At 36.0% G+C, this 14,921-nt stretch overlaps 1 protein-coding gene across 3 annotated transcripts in view; it reads left to right on the plus strand.

Moving 5' to 3' along the window:
• Nucleotides 1–14,921, plus strand: part of TBCK (TBC1 domain containing kinase) — a 108,773-nt gene that overhangs the window by 33,996 nt on the left and 59,856 nt on the right. For all 3 annotated transcript variants that reach the window (XM_042796258.1, XM_042796257.1, XM_042796259.1), the window contains 12 exons: nucleotides 940–1,000; nucleotides 2,303–2,364; nucleotides 3,095–3,156; nucleotides 3,871–4,019; nucleotides 5,041–5,179; nucleotides 6,594–6,693; nucleotides 8,621–8,670; nucleotides 9,036–9,165; nucleotides 10,001–10,099; nucleotides 11,422–11,484; nucleotides 12,352–12,478; nucleotides 13,100–13,150. In XM_042796258.1, the coding sequence (XP_042652192.1) occupies nucleotides 940–1,000; nucleotides 2,303–2,364; nucleotides 3,095–3,156; nucleotides 3,871–4,019; nucleotides 5,041–5,179; nucleotides 6,594–6,693; nucleotides 8,621–8,670; nucleotides 9,036–9,165; nucleotides 10,001–10,099; nucleotides 11,422–11,484; nucleotides 12,352–12,478; nucleotides 13,100–13,150 (1,093 nt within the window). The remainder of the gene's footprint in view (nucleotides 1–939; nucleotides 1,001–2,302; nucleotides 2,365–3,094; nucleotides 3,157–3,870; nucleotides 4,020–5,040; nucleotides 5,180–6,593; nucleotides 6,694–8,620; nucleotides 8,671–9,035; nucleotides 9,166–10,000; nucleotides 10,100–11,421; nucleotides 11,485–12,351; nucleotides 12,479–13,099; nucleotides 13,151–14,921) is intronic.

Here is a 14,921-nt window from a genome sequence, read left to right on the forward strand (position 1 = left end):
TGTGAAATAACCATTGCGGTCATGCTCTCCTTCTCCTTGGAAAGGATGAGAAACTAATAAAGTTTCATGGAGAGGAAGAGAAGGGAGCATCTGCCTTATTGCCAGATTTTAAAGTGATTCTGTACAGAATTAAGGGTTTATTTGGAAAATGCTTATTTAACTGTAGAAGCTGAACTAAATTCTGACAGCATAATCTTGACCATTTGTATATGTTAAACTAGACTTCTTCCAGTCAAAGACAGCAACAATCTGTAGGGAGATACAATCTAGAAAATACCTCAATATTGACATTTAGTCTTGTTATAGAAGATAACTAAAATGTCAGACAACTGTATGGTCAAGAGATGTTTTCTGTAGTGTTTTATATGGTGATTAGAACAGAACAGTGGAAATAGTTTTATTTTGCGTAGTCTGCTCTTATGTAAATTTCCATAGTGTTCATAGATAATTACTCTTTCAAAAAAGAATATTCTCTTAAAAATGCAATGTTTTGAAGCACCTTTAAAGGGGATTTCAGATAGCTTGTATTACTACACAATGCAGAAAAAAGCAATTATAATTATCATGTTCAGTAATTGATTAACTTTAATCATGCTCACATTGGAAAAAATACAGGTTTTTAAAACTGTTTTGTTCACTAAATTAATAATAAACCTGCAGGTTTACTAAGATGGCTTAGGGCTTTTTTTTTTTTTTTCTGTTTTGCATTTGTTCCAGTTAAGAGACATTTTAAATGACACATTGTCTTCTTTATGATGGCAAGAAACTGTTTCTGCTATAGTTGGGGTAAATAATGTTTTCTGTTCTAACAGATAGTTTTCCTAAATCTAAAATTGATATGTAGAAGCTTGTTTCACTGTCTTCATCTATAGAAGGGTATGTGTGCTACCTAAATATTTTTATGTACCAACTGTTGAATTGGTTTTGTTTTTCATTTAGGGTAGAAAATTATTCCAGAGTTTGGAGATAGCAGAGAGATTGAAATTTATAATTATGTTAGGTAAGTAGCACAAAATCAATTTTTTAAGTTTCCAATCAATTCTATAGCTAGAGCTTGTCAGACTAGTCAGCTTGTGATGCTCAGGCCAAAGGCAGTTCTCCTTTGCCAGCTTTCATTTGCAGAATTAAGCAGGCATTTAAAGCATGGTTGTTTCTCTAGGGAAGGTAGAGAAGTGGGTGCCAGGAACAATAACTTTGCAGAAGAGCTATGAGTATGTTAGAGTAAGGGCATACTATAAAAAAGCATGCTCAGGAAAGGTGGTCATTCTGATGGTTATTTGTTGTTTTGTGTTGCAGGAGGTTTCTGAAATGAGTTAGGAATTGTATGATGCTAAAGAAAACTGTCCCTGCACTAGCAGTGCTTGTGCATCAAATCCCAAGCAGGCAGAAGGAGGAGTCAAATAGGAAGACAGAAAATAAAAAGAGAGCTGAGACATGTATTGCTGGATGCAGGCTTCTTTTGTTTCTGGCTTCACCTACAGAAGGCAAACTACAGAACATTACTGTAGATGTGGAATTTTTGCTTAATGTAAATGAGTCTGAAAGTGGGACTATTTTCTGGCTTTTAAAACTCAATTTCTTGTGGGGTTTACGTATAAATCATGAAGAGAGAAAGGGCATGAATTTGCATTTTGAAGCTTTATCAGTAAGTTATCCAGAGCAAATACTAATATTGTTGAAGTTAGTGTCAGTAGAAACATCTTTTTTATTCAGCTGTTAATGCCTGGGTGCTGAAATGCTGACTGTTTTGATAAGTGATTTGTTAACAAAGCTTCCTGAAGCATTTCAGTCCCCTTCAAGTTGAATGCCAGTTACTGGTAACCTTTATCCACTGAAAAACATTTGTGTCCTGACTTGGGAATTATTTTCTCAATAATGTGTTAAAAACAAGTTATAAAATACTGCTAGTATTATCTGCAAGTAGCAACAAAATGAAAATTACTTTGAGTTTCTATATGCAGGTATTTTTAAGCTCTTTCAGGGATTTGTTTGTTTTTCATAAGTGGAAAGACTGTTTTAATTGATTTGGCAGAGACTGACACTATGGATTTACTAAGCCTGCAAAAAGATTTTCACTGTTAAATTAGATGAACTATTTTCCTAGGCTTCAATTTTCTTTCTGCATAGGTGATGATAAATTTCATTTTTAATTTTGATAATTCGCTTTCAGGTGATGTGTCAATGTCAATAAAAAGTCAAAGTTAAGTTCTTTTTGTTGGGGTGGTATTTTATCTCATATCCTGTTTAATTAGTATCACTTTTTTCATAGTCTCTAACTTCTTATTCTGTTTATTTTTCAAAGGCTGTGTAGATGATATTGTAACTGTATTGGCTGAAGAACATGGTTGCCTTGATATTATTAAGGTGTGTGGAACTAGTTTGCCCTTCAGTGCTGTCTTATCCAAAAAATTTTATTATTGTTGAATAGTATTTCACTTTTTATTAACTTATTTGGTCACTTTATGTATTGCAGTATGAATCTGAACTACATATCTAAAATCCTTTCAAATAGCCAGTACTGGTAATATTCTTTCCTAAAATTACTGTCAGTCACAGTAGATGTTAACGCTCTCTGGATAATTTAATTAGTTACAAATTTTCTTTAAAGTGTTGGAAGTTAAGTATTTTCTTCTAGAAATTTAGACTGCTATCTGGTCTACTTTACACATTCTATAGTATAGGTTTATACAGTTCAATTCCTCCCCACTCCCAAAATTAGTCACTGAATTTTACTGTCTATATTTTGAAGACACTGTGTAAAATGATTCTGACTACTGGCAGAAGGGACTTTCCAAGTACAAGCTGGGTACAGAATATCTAAATTAAAAAAATGAAAACAAAAAGCTGCTTACACTACATATTTTTCAGATTATTCAGTTTGTTTTTTTCCTCAAAGCAAATGCAGGGTCAGGAGGTGAGAAGAAGTACTTCCCCAGCATTTTGGTCTGACACAGCTAACCTTATATGTGTAGGTGTGAAATTTCATTGCCCTCAAAAGAATAGTCTGTATGTTAAAAGTTAAGTATGAGGTAAGTGGTTTCCTGAATTAAGACAGTAGTAAACAGACCTCCTCCATATTTTTCTTATGTTCCAGGACCTTTCTGAAAATATTATAGCTCTACTGAAGAAATGCCTTACATTCCAACCTTCTAAGAGGCAAGTATTGAGTCCAAGTGTCTAGTGATAATATGAAATTAGAAGACCCATTGCAGAACCTTTTCTGGAATACTGATGATTTGCACTATGTATAAGCAATTACTATTTTTGTTGCTTTTCAGTGTTTAAAGGAAAAGAATTGGGGGGGCAGGAAAGAGGTGTGTGGAACCCAAGTGTACAAAACCTTGAAATTGAATCTGAGTATTTTGGGCGAACACTATTCAGGCATTTGTTGTTCTAAGTTCACAGCTTTTACTGATTCCATGTCTGGAAGTTGGTGGCAGTTACTATAGTTCTGTTGTAGCCAAAATTAGGGCTGCTTTCTTCAAATTTCATATTTCAAACTACTTTTTCATTATGTCAGTCCGCCACAACTTTCTTCTGAAAACTGAAGTATGCTTTTGTTCTTTAATTAAGGCTTCGCATTTGAATTTTTCCATCTCTGCTTAGAGGAATTAAAGGGGAATTGAAATAGTTGCTATGTACCTTAAATGAAGGTGAGATCCGAACTTGGGCTGTAAACAGACTGCATGGTGTGTGGTGCATCATGAATTGAACAAAATTGGTAGACATTTTTGCTACTAAAACTTCTGAAATACAATATAATTTTAAGTAACTTACTAATATTTGTTACTGGTGACATTTCTTACCGAAACGTAACATTTTTGGAAGCACTTTACTTATTGTGTTTTTATTCTCTTATCTTAATTCAAGGCCAACTCCAGAGGAATTGCTGCATGACAACTTGTTCAGTGAAGTATCCTCAGTATATCCTCTCTTCCATAAATCTGCTGGTCTGTTCTCATCTTCTCCAAGGTGTGCTAATTTAACGCTTCCTGAAGACATAAGTCAATTATGTAAAGGTAAAAGCAGGGAGTGGGATAAATGTAATTGGAGGGGGAAGGAAAATAACATGTTTTCATATTTTCTTTGAATACTTTGTTGGAGAGAAACTATTAAATGTTACAATACTACATTCTTGTAATCAGTTGTTTAATGGGTAGAGATATGGACAGACATGTTTTGAGGGATGTATGCGAGTCAAAGGAGGGCATCCTGATTGTGTGCTTCAACCTCAAGAAATAAATAGTTATAATTAGTATTCAAGTCCAGCTTGGAATATCAATATCATGTCTTGCCTTTAGAATTTGGACATGTGCATGTATAAGGTAGTTGGGGTTTTTTTTCCACTAAATTATGTTGTGAATTGGTAATTGGATTCTGCTGCATCATAGAATGAGATGATTTTTGACAGTATTGAAAAACTAAATCCTTGTGGAAGAGGTCACATTCTAGAATAAAAGATGACATTCCTAAGTTTAAAACTACAGTATACTAGAAGTATTACCACTCTTAAGTCCTCATTAATATTTTCTGATGAATTCAGAGATTTCTACATACTTAGAAAATCTCATTATACAATTTTTGGAGATGAAGATTTTATACCTTGTTAGTATGGCTATGGAATGTGAAGGGAAGATAGAAACTAGTGATTCATACAGAGTAGTTACAGTCTTACTTCTACTCTTAGCGCTGTATTATGTACAGAATAGTCAAAACAGTTAAAAGACACAGAGGAAGCAGAAGTCCACACATCAGTGTATTTATCAGATTGGTTCTCTTTTCTGACACCAAGGCAAACTGCAGAAATATTTGCTTCTTTCTAAATTCTGCCCATCTGCTCTTTCCTTAAGTCTTCCTAAAGGGCACTTGCAGAGGGAAGATCACTTTTCCTGTAACTTAACATTAAGGTCAAGGACCTTTCAAGCATAATAATTTTTTTTTTTTTTTTTTTTTTTTCAACAATATGTGTTTAGAGTGGCAGGAAGAAACACAGGCTGTCTAAAAAGCTGTAACCCACTATTATGTGTTTTTTCCTAATAGATGAAGATAGTGATTACCTAGCAGAAAGATCAATTGAAGAGGTTTATTATCTCTGGTGTTTGGCTGGAGGAGACTTGGAGAAAGAACTTGTCAACAAGGAAATAATTCGATCAAAGCCACCTGTCTGCACACTTCCCAAGTAAGGAAGGAGAAGCACTTTAAGGGAAAGGAGGATGGATGCATTGATTCTGAGAGAAAATTTTGGTTTGGTTTTTAGTTTCAATAACCGTATGTAAAAATACTGAAAATAATGTTCCTGAACAGCAGGAAATCATGTCACTTCCCCTCTTACAAGGCCTTTAAATAATACCTTAAATTGTGTATATGCCGCCTACCTGCACTTTAAATTGCTTTCTGAAACTTGAAGATGCGTAGATGAAGTAAAAAGTACTGAACTGGAAGTCCTTAAAATTAACACGCTTGCCAATAGCTTTAAGTTTTAGTAAAAATGTCTCAGTGTGCTTCAACAGCATGTTTGTAATTGTAATTTAATCTAATAGGCTCTGTAGCAAATCCTCACTTTCTGAATTCCCTTTCAAAGAGCAGCAGTGCTGAATGGTCAACCCAGTTACTCAGGACATCAGCTGATTACTTCATTTTCAAATGCTTAGTTTTATGACTTATAATTCCATAACAGCATCTTAATCATTACTACTTTTATCTCACTGCTGCACAAGTTGCAGTATTATGTAGTATATTCATGCTTTAATCCTACAGTCTGATCTTGGTAAGCGTAATTATGTGTGCATATAGATCAATCTGCTGGTTCTGGGTTTTAAAAACAGTTTAAGTTAGTGCACAGGCAAAATGCAGTATCTTGAAAAAAAAAAGGTAAGCTACATTTTAAATGATAATTCGTTGGCAAAATTAGTATGAGATTTTGAGGGATTGCCTCAGCTGTAGGTGAATGTATGTGCTTTTTAATTATGAGGGGGGGAAACATTTTTCATCATACTGTCTATCTTGAAAATGAAGTGTAGTTTCAAAAATGCAATCTAACTCCATCTTCCTAGTTATACTGAGAATGTTAGCTTAATTTCTGGAAGTCAATTTCATGTTGTCTGCTTCAAAAAATGTCACCAAACAGACTATTTGTGTTTATTCTTTCTTGGATGCATTTGTATCCTTAGATGGACTACAGCAGAAAAGATCTGGGTCAGAGTTCTACTTGTTTTTGTCATGGTGGGAAATGGCTTTCATGTGGCAGTAATGTTTCATTTTTGCCTTTCACAATAAATGACAGACCTGGTCAAGGAATAAAAGGGAATATTAATCCCATATCTCATTACTCTACCTTTGTGTACAAACCAAAGTTATTGAAAACCTGTAATGTGCCTTTTTACAGCAAAAACTATTTAAATAATTTAAGGTGGTTGTACATTCCCTTGATAGCAGGTTTCATGCCATGAAAAGTCAATACAGTATACTTCTAAGAGCTAGTATTTTATTTTAAAGAGGAGACAGTGATTGATGTAAGAATTCTCTGTTTTTTTCCAACTCAAGTCTTATGGTATAAAATGACCTGATTTTTTTTTTTTTTCCTCCTTTTGAAGCTTTTTATTAGAAGATGGTGAGAGCTTTGGGCAAGGACGAGATAGAAGTTCCCTCCTAGATGACACAACTGTGACTTTATCTTTGTGCCAGCTCCGAAATGTAAGAATAATGTTGTGCACTTGTGTCTGCAGGGAAGACATAAGAACATTTGTTTAAAGGGGTTATGGAGCAGCAGCTCATACTGCTGTTCCTGCAAATGACGGTTATTGATTCCAAGAGAGCACTTCTTGGTGTCAGAGTCAGATTCTGATTTCTGTTATTCAATTGCTTTGTCTGTAAAAGCTTACTAAATTTGATTTCTCTTCTGTCCCTCCATTTCCTTATTTTTGTTACCTGCTTTGTTCTGTCTTAGCCCAAATAGTTCTGTAGTACTTGATATTCTCCCAGTTGCTGAACCAATTGAACAGTGAATGTCATCTTGCATTCTTTAATTCCTGTCTGTAGGTGGCTCACAATATTCAAAAGAATCAAAAGAAAGATCAACTCAATTCAGTTGCGGATCCTTAAAGGCTTTATGCTTAAAGTTGGATGCCAAGTTTCCAGTAGTTAATTACTAATCTTTGAAATACATAGCTGTTAAACAACTAGTTCAAAAGGTAACTTCAAAGTATTTCGCCAAAATGCAGCAATGCAGTTTTATTCCATCTGTAGTAGAAAAATCAACAGATGATAACCCATATTTCTGCCTGATATAATGATCAGTTACAAGATTTACTGCATATATCACTGAAATGTTTTATTTTTTCACATATCTTTAAACATCTAGAGCTTGATTGCTGTAGAATTGGAAGTCTAGACTGCACTGTTTGCAGGTTGCTTTTTCTAGTAGCAAATGCAATTCTATCACAGTCTTTATAAAAAACCTTTCCATATGATTACAGGGGTTAATAGAGAAAGGAAGGTGACTCCCGAAGTCTTGATCTCTGCCACCATTACCTTAATTTCGGGTGCAATGTGGCAAATACTGTATAAACGTATTTCTTCAGTAGAACTTTGCATTACTTCACACAAATACATGAAAACAGACAAAAGAACGTGGTTATGTTGGTTGGTTGGTGGGGCTTGGGGAGCCAGGGGGAGTTTAGGAATATGCAACAGCAATTTGAGCAATACTCAGTGCAGGTTCTACTGTTGTTCCTACAAAAGGGAAGCCTTTTAAGCTTTTTTTAAAAACTTTTCAATCTGTAATTTTTGATATTGCTGCCTACTTCTATAAATACAGTAGCGAATAAGTATATTCTGAAGTTTCATTTTGGGGAAGATACAAGCCTGAACCTTGCGGTGTTAGTTGAAATAAATTTTTGAACTTATGCAATTCTTCAAACACATTTTATAGAGCAGATCATGATGCTTGTAATCAAAAGAGAATCAGTACTGAATGAACTGAGAATGAACTGTTCAGTCAGTCCCAGGAGAAACAGGCTGTGTTCCTTTAAGTTAGGGATTGAACTGCAAAACAGAGCAGTGCAGGGGGGATGGTATTAAACATTAATCAGGATGCAGCAAAGATGTCTGAAAACTTCAGGCAAAAGTCCAGGCATACTTGTCTGTCACCTTTCCAGAGAGTGTCTGTATTTCTATGCAGTGTTCAGATAATGCTACTGAAAGGAACTCAAATTTGCATAACTATTGAACTGATTAAAGACATAAAACCAAGTTGTGCAGTTGCTCTGCAGCTACTTGGGTCCATGTAGAAAAATGAGGACAAGAACTATATAATAGCATTGATCTGTTAATCCGTGGACTATAGGAGCTTTTCTTATGTGGAAGTACATTTATGAATGAGATGAGTGTTATTCTCAGGCAGAAGAATTTCTATCAACTCAAAAAGGTTGTAGTAGCAAAAGTTCTTAGTGTTAAAGGCTGTATGTTTCTTGGCTGATGGAGGACTGAGATAATGCTTAGGTCTACGCAAGCTACTAAATTTGGCAAATGAATTGCTAATTAATAGTTTTCGTATTCCACTAAATACTGCCACTTGAATTCTAAGCAGCATTCTTATAATTATTTTTATTCTTCATTTCAGAGACTGAAAGATGTTGGTGGGGAAGCATTTTATCCATTGCTTGAAGATGAGTAAGTGTGTGTGTGTAAGTTTGTGCATATATAAGAGACTGAATTTTGAGTTATTAGTTTTGAGTGGCACACTGCACAGCTGGACACAACTGTCTTCCAAAACCAAACCCGACATGTCCTCCTTTGGCTCTGAAAGTCAACAAGAGCTGATAGGTACTCTGCCCTGGTTTAGGTAAGGCCCTGATGCCAAACTGAGGAGTCTAGCATGTTTCTCTGTTCTGGAAATCAGCTGTTTGTGCTGAATATTCAAAATTACCCACTTACAGTTGGTTTTGACTCAGAAATGCATCACAGGATAGTAATTTTTTTCAGTGATTTGTTTGGATTTCTTCCTGTTGATTACTACTATCCAACTCTTTTTCCAGCCAGTCAACGTTACCTCATTCAAATAGTGGTAATGAACTGTCTGCAGCTGCTAGTCTTCCTCTGATCATCCGGGAGAGGGACACAGAGTATCAGCTAAACAGAATTGTCCTGTTTGACAGGCTGTTGAAGGTATGGAATCTTTCTGATGCTGGATAATTAGAAGATTTTTAAAGGACCAAATAATTGAAAAAGGAAGCAGAGATACAAGAGACCACAGTGAGAAAGGGGAGGAAAACCTTGCAGATGCATAAGAAGATTGAAAATAAAAATGTGAGAAATAGGTCTTTCAGTAGTCATAAAAGTAAATTTTGAAGTACGCACGTGAAAATAGAGCTGCTGCTAATACCTGTTATTTACTGAAGAAAATACTTCTGCATCCTTTATTTCATAGCAGCCTAGGCTATTATAGGTATAAATATGCCTGTAATATTTCTGCATTTCCAGGCAGTAAGGTACTTGAAAACAATACCAGTCTTTACTGTAGCAGTGCCATGTTAGAAATATGGGTATTATGCTGAGGGGGAAAATAGCAGTCCCTAATTTACCTATATGCAGAGATGGATTCTTGCTTAAGAATGAGAGAGAGCTGGTGTGCATCATCAAGTGCAGTACTTAGGAAGGTATAAACTAGAAATGTTTAATAAAACAAAGTTGGATGCATGCTATGAAAAGGAACATATAATGAAGAAAGAGCTTTAGATAAAAAGTTAGATTGGCAAATATATATATCCAGTATATACCAAAGTACTTGAATATATTCATGAGAGAGTATTTTAACATCAAACTGTCATCTTCCATCCTGGCCTTCCAGTTAGGAATGAAATCTAATTGTTGTAAAACTTTTATTCACTATTCAGTCTGACAGCATTTGTCCTTTGTGGGGGGAAGACTGTCCCAGGTTTGGGATTTGAATTGTTTCAGTTACATGGTAACAATTTTTGCTGGTCATCTTTTCTCTTTGAAGGCCTACCCATATAAGAAAAACCAAATTTGGAAAGAAGCAAGGGTTGACATCCCTCCTCTTCTGAGAGGCATAACCTGGGCTGCCCTGTTGGGCGTTGAGGTAAGGGTAATGGGAGGACATTTGCAAAAGTTCCAGTACTGACTGGGGAGGGAATGGGATAGGAGTGGGATTGACAGGGAAGGTGAGGTGGATTTGAAGCTTTGGCAGCTACAATTACTGGCATTTCAAACAAAATGAGTCGTGAAACTGTGTTAATAAAGACAATGTTCAGAAAAACTTGCTCCTTGTCTCTAATGCTATTTGATTTCAGAGAATGTATGTAACCTTGACTGCCTTTAATTTTTACTATGGGATGGAAAAATACTACCCATACAACCTAATTTTGCTAGATTCTTTAAATACAATTGGTATTTAATGGGTTTTTTGTTTTGACTTTTAATATTTTTCACAAATACAGTTAGGATCCTTCTGATCCCAGTCAGCAATAGTTGGGCAAAACAGGCTGAAACATACCAAATGTATTTTTATCACGTGTCAATCAATGCACTTCCTCCAAAGACTGTAGAATAAATAAATTCAATGTAAGCAGTTTGGACAAAACACTAGAAGGTCATGTCCCGGAAATGAGGACTCCTCACAGAGATTGCTTGACTACCCAGCTATTGCATTAACCCTGCTTGCAATCTGCAGTAGTGCAGCAAAGAGGTTCTTAGAGGTAACACATTCCAGGTTATTTAGGATATTTAGCATAGGGTGCGATCTGCCAGGTGCTATATAATATGACTCAAAAAAAGCTGTAAAGGTAAAGAACAGTTGCTGGTCAGGGTTGTAGCCTAGGTCTTGGGAGATGAGTAAGTTCTCATGCTTCATCATCTTACCATCTGCACAATGCAGGTAGTGTTTCCTTGTTTCAGAACATGAAGATTGACTTGATAGCATGCCTGTCTTGCAATTTATGCAAAGACTACTTTGCTTAAGGCTACTTAAGAGTAGTGTATATTGGTAATATCAGTGCTAATTAGCAAGCAGCTGGATTCAGTGCCTTTATAGAGATGATGCGGAAAGCCAGTTGGCAGTGGCTGAGGCAAGCGCTAAATTTAAAGCAAGAGCATTTCTTAACTTGAAAATGGAAAACTGTATCAAGTATGTAGCTTTCTGCATAAACAACTGAAAAACCCTGAACATCATACTAGGAGGTCACAGAAAGGTCTGTATGTCCTGAATTATAACAGAATAAAGATGTTGATGTTAAAATTAAGCTGTCAGAATTTTCTGTACTTTGGGAAATTTTTTCAGGAGAAAAAAGTTGTGAGCTAAAGTACCACACAAAAACAGTCAACTTCTGTATATCAGCATATACATTGTAATATGCATTTATGTGAACGGCTTTCTAAATTCAAGTATTCTTCTCCCACATTTAGGGTGCCATACAAGCAAAATATGATGCCATTGATAAAGACACACCGATTCCTACAGACCGACAAGTAAGACATCTGGTGCTATCAAATATTGTCTGTTGAAGTAATGCAAAAGTCATTTGCATATTACAGCAGACGTGGCTGATAACACTAAAAGGGTTCCCCCTGTCCTCTAACGTTATTCATGCTGTAGCAAGTATCTTGCAAAACAAATAGGAACAAGTAGTTTAACTCAAATTATGCTATAACGTGGAAAGTGAAATCCTCTTTTACTTCAGAATCCCTGTTTCTGTAGCAGCAGCAGAGTTTAGTGAACAATATTCCTGATGTATTGTTAAAAGTCCTGTTTTTATCGGATGTTTGTTGTGCCTCTTGGACCTTATACTAGATAGTGCTGAGTACCCTGAGATCCTGTAAGGTCAGCTGTGCTTCACGTAAATGGGTTCTTGAGCAATTTGGTTCTCCAAGAAATCTTGCCAGACATAAAAAGACATTACAAGCAACAGCTGTTCCTTTCAGCTGGGTGAAGAAATATTTTCCATCAAATTGGGTACAATTTTCCGAGAACTCTGATTTGTTTATCCTTTAGAGCAAAGTGATATTAGCACCTGAAATGAGTCTAAAATTTGGGTTAGAAAAAAAAATATAATTGTAATCTGATTTCTGCCTTTCTCAAGGGTTAGATCAATTTCAAAAATATGATTCTGGAAAAGGAAGTCTCTGCTTTTCATCTTTGACAGGGCTGTTAAGAGTCCCCTGTCCCCTTCCAGTTTTGGTTTTGAAAGTGATGGAGGAAGCAGATCGTGTTTATGATTGTGGTCTGACCCTAAGTCATTCTTTGGCTGACTTCCACCTCTAGTGTTGCAAGATTGCTGTGGTACCACCACATTCATCCTGGTTTGTTTTTATATTATATGCTTGGCTGTGGTGCAGATTGAAGTTGACATTCCTCGTTGCCACCAGTATGATGAATTGTTGTCATCACCAGAGGGTCATGCAAAGTTTAGACGTGTATTGAAGGCCTGGGTTGTTTCCCATCCTGATTTGGTGTACTGGCAAGGTGAGTTTGACTAGTTGGCAAGGACAGATAATTAACAGGAAAACTATGACTGACTTAAAAATATCTCCCTCTCCCCCCAAAATGTAAGGAGTTTTTTGAGTGCTATCCTTTCTGTTTCTTTTGAAGGATGAATCTGTGGCTTATTGCAGAACTAAAGTCTAGTAATTTGTATTTAATTTGTAATGCAAAATTGCCCCATTCTCTCTTACATATTTATTCTCCTTAAGCTTCAGTCACTTCATTAAAAAAAAAAAATGAAATAACTGTTGCTTACTGTTCATTTCCAAGGTAAAACTACAGAAGTTACTGAGCAAGTTCTTGGGATGGTAAATTGCATTTCTTGGGAGCCTTGGCAGAGTAATTGATTTAGTATTATAGTTCAAAAATTTTAAATCCTCAGCAGAATAATCAATTCAATATTATAGTTTAACAATTTGAAATCCTCTCTGTTTTCATGCATTGATTTCACAATTGTTCTCAGCATTACATATGAAGCCTGACATTGCAGAATTATAATAAGTATCAAGTAGGCAAATTTTCATGATAAATCAATGAATTTATCTTGTGCATTATGATAAATGAGCTTTTTATGCCGTTTCTTCATGGCTCTTCTCTCTTTAGGTCTTGACTCTCTTTGTGCACCATTTCTGTACTTGAATTTTAACAATGAAGGTGAGTGCCTTTTTCTTCTGGGGGTGAAGGGGAAGCACAGTCTGTCATCTCTATCTAGTTGTAGACGGATGTGTGTGCACCCACTTACAGATGGAAACTTTCTGTAGCTACTAAAGAATTTTAAAGCTCTTGTTGCCACAAGTCAAAAGAAATTATTGTTTTTTGAAAAGTCTATGTGATGTACTGCTCTTCAAACAGGAGTTCAAATGCTGTGTTTATTGCCAAGTACAATAATGAATGTATAATAAAAAGCACAAATAATCTTGATTATAGAATAGTGAGAAATGCTTCTCCAGCACTTGCCTTTTTCAGTGAAGCTGTAGTTTGACCTTGTTTAACGTGAATGTGTTATTTGTTAACCCAAATGTTAGCCTGTGTTGTGGTGACAGCTGCTTGCTCACTCCCTGCCTCCAGCAGGATGGGGGGAGAAACCAACCAAAACCCAACTCATGGGCTGAGATAAAGACAGTTTAATAGAACAGAAAAGAAAGAAAACAATAATAGACCTGGAATGTACAAGACAAGTGATGCACAGTGTAATTGCTTACCACCCACTGACCGATGCCCACCCAGTTCCCAAGAAGTGGCCCCTCTGCCAGCTTTCCCCACAGTTTATATACTCAGCATGATGTCGTATGGTCTGGAATATCCCTTCGGCAGTTGGGGTCAGCTGTCCTGGCTCTGCCCCCTCCCAGCTTCTTGTGCCCCCCCAGCCTTCTGGCAGGTCAGCACGAGAAGCTGAAAAGTCCTTGGCTTAATAAGATGCTGCTTAGAAACAAATATGAACATCAGTGTGTTATCAACATTAGTCTTATACTAAATCAAAAACACAACACCATACCAGCTACTAAAAAGAAAAATTACTCTGTCCCAGACTAAACCAGGACCACCTGGCAGCCTAGCTTTATTCAGAAAAGCTGATGATTGTTTTAAATGCCTAAAATCTTCTCAAGACCAGCTTTGGGTATGTGGCCTTTATCTTCTTAGAATGCGATTTATTCAGAATAGATCTAGTCCAATCTTCTTTTCTCTTGCACCTGGCTTTCTTCATATAAGGTCGGTGTGGGGAAAACTAGTTTCTTAGTACAATGACTCCTATAATGCCTACTGTGCATACTAATTCTAACATTTTAACAGATTTTTCTTGCTCTTGGATATGTTCTTATACAGCTTGATTGCAGAACCTGATTTCCTTTCCATTGAAGCAAAATATATAGTAGTGAATTATGTAAAATTTTGTGTTCTAGTTAACAAACTTAATCATATGCATTTAGCTTGGATATTTAAAGGGTGGTTTCAATGCTAGAGAAGTTGTAGCACAGAATCCATTTGTAACGTGATCTTACATCATATTTTCTATAAATCTTGTGTTTTGCTTAGCAACTCCCAAAATTATTTTTGTTGTCTTTGGACAATTTACAACAAACCCCTATTTCTGTTTTACATCTGTGGTGTAGCACCGTGGCTAAGAATTGTATTGCAATAGACTGTCTCTTAGCCGAGTTCCCAGGAATTAATCAAGAGGATAAACACTAAAGCTTGACCGTCTAATCTCTATCTGGCATGTATGTGAGGAGCCAGTGAGAAATTTAAGATTTTTTTTTTTTCTATCTTTTTAACAATATTTTTAACGATAATTCCACTCTGTGTTTTTCCTTCTATATTCTATCATCTTTAGTTTCTGAGCTGAAGTTAGAGACAAAATACGAGCCTGATGGGGCAAAAACTGTGAAAATTCTATAGGAGAAAACCCAGAAGACTGCAACAATGC

Source organism: Tyto alba, unplaced genomic scaffold (genome assembly GCF_018691265.1).
Source record: "Tyto alba isolate M040663 unplaced genomic scaffold, T.alba_DEE_v4.0 Super-Scaffold_23, whole genome shotgun sequence".
Classification (NCBI taxonomy): Eukaryota; Metazoa; Chordata; class Aves; order Strigiformes; family Tytonidae; genus Tyto; species Tyto alba.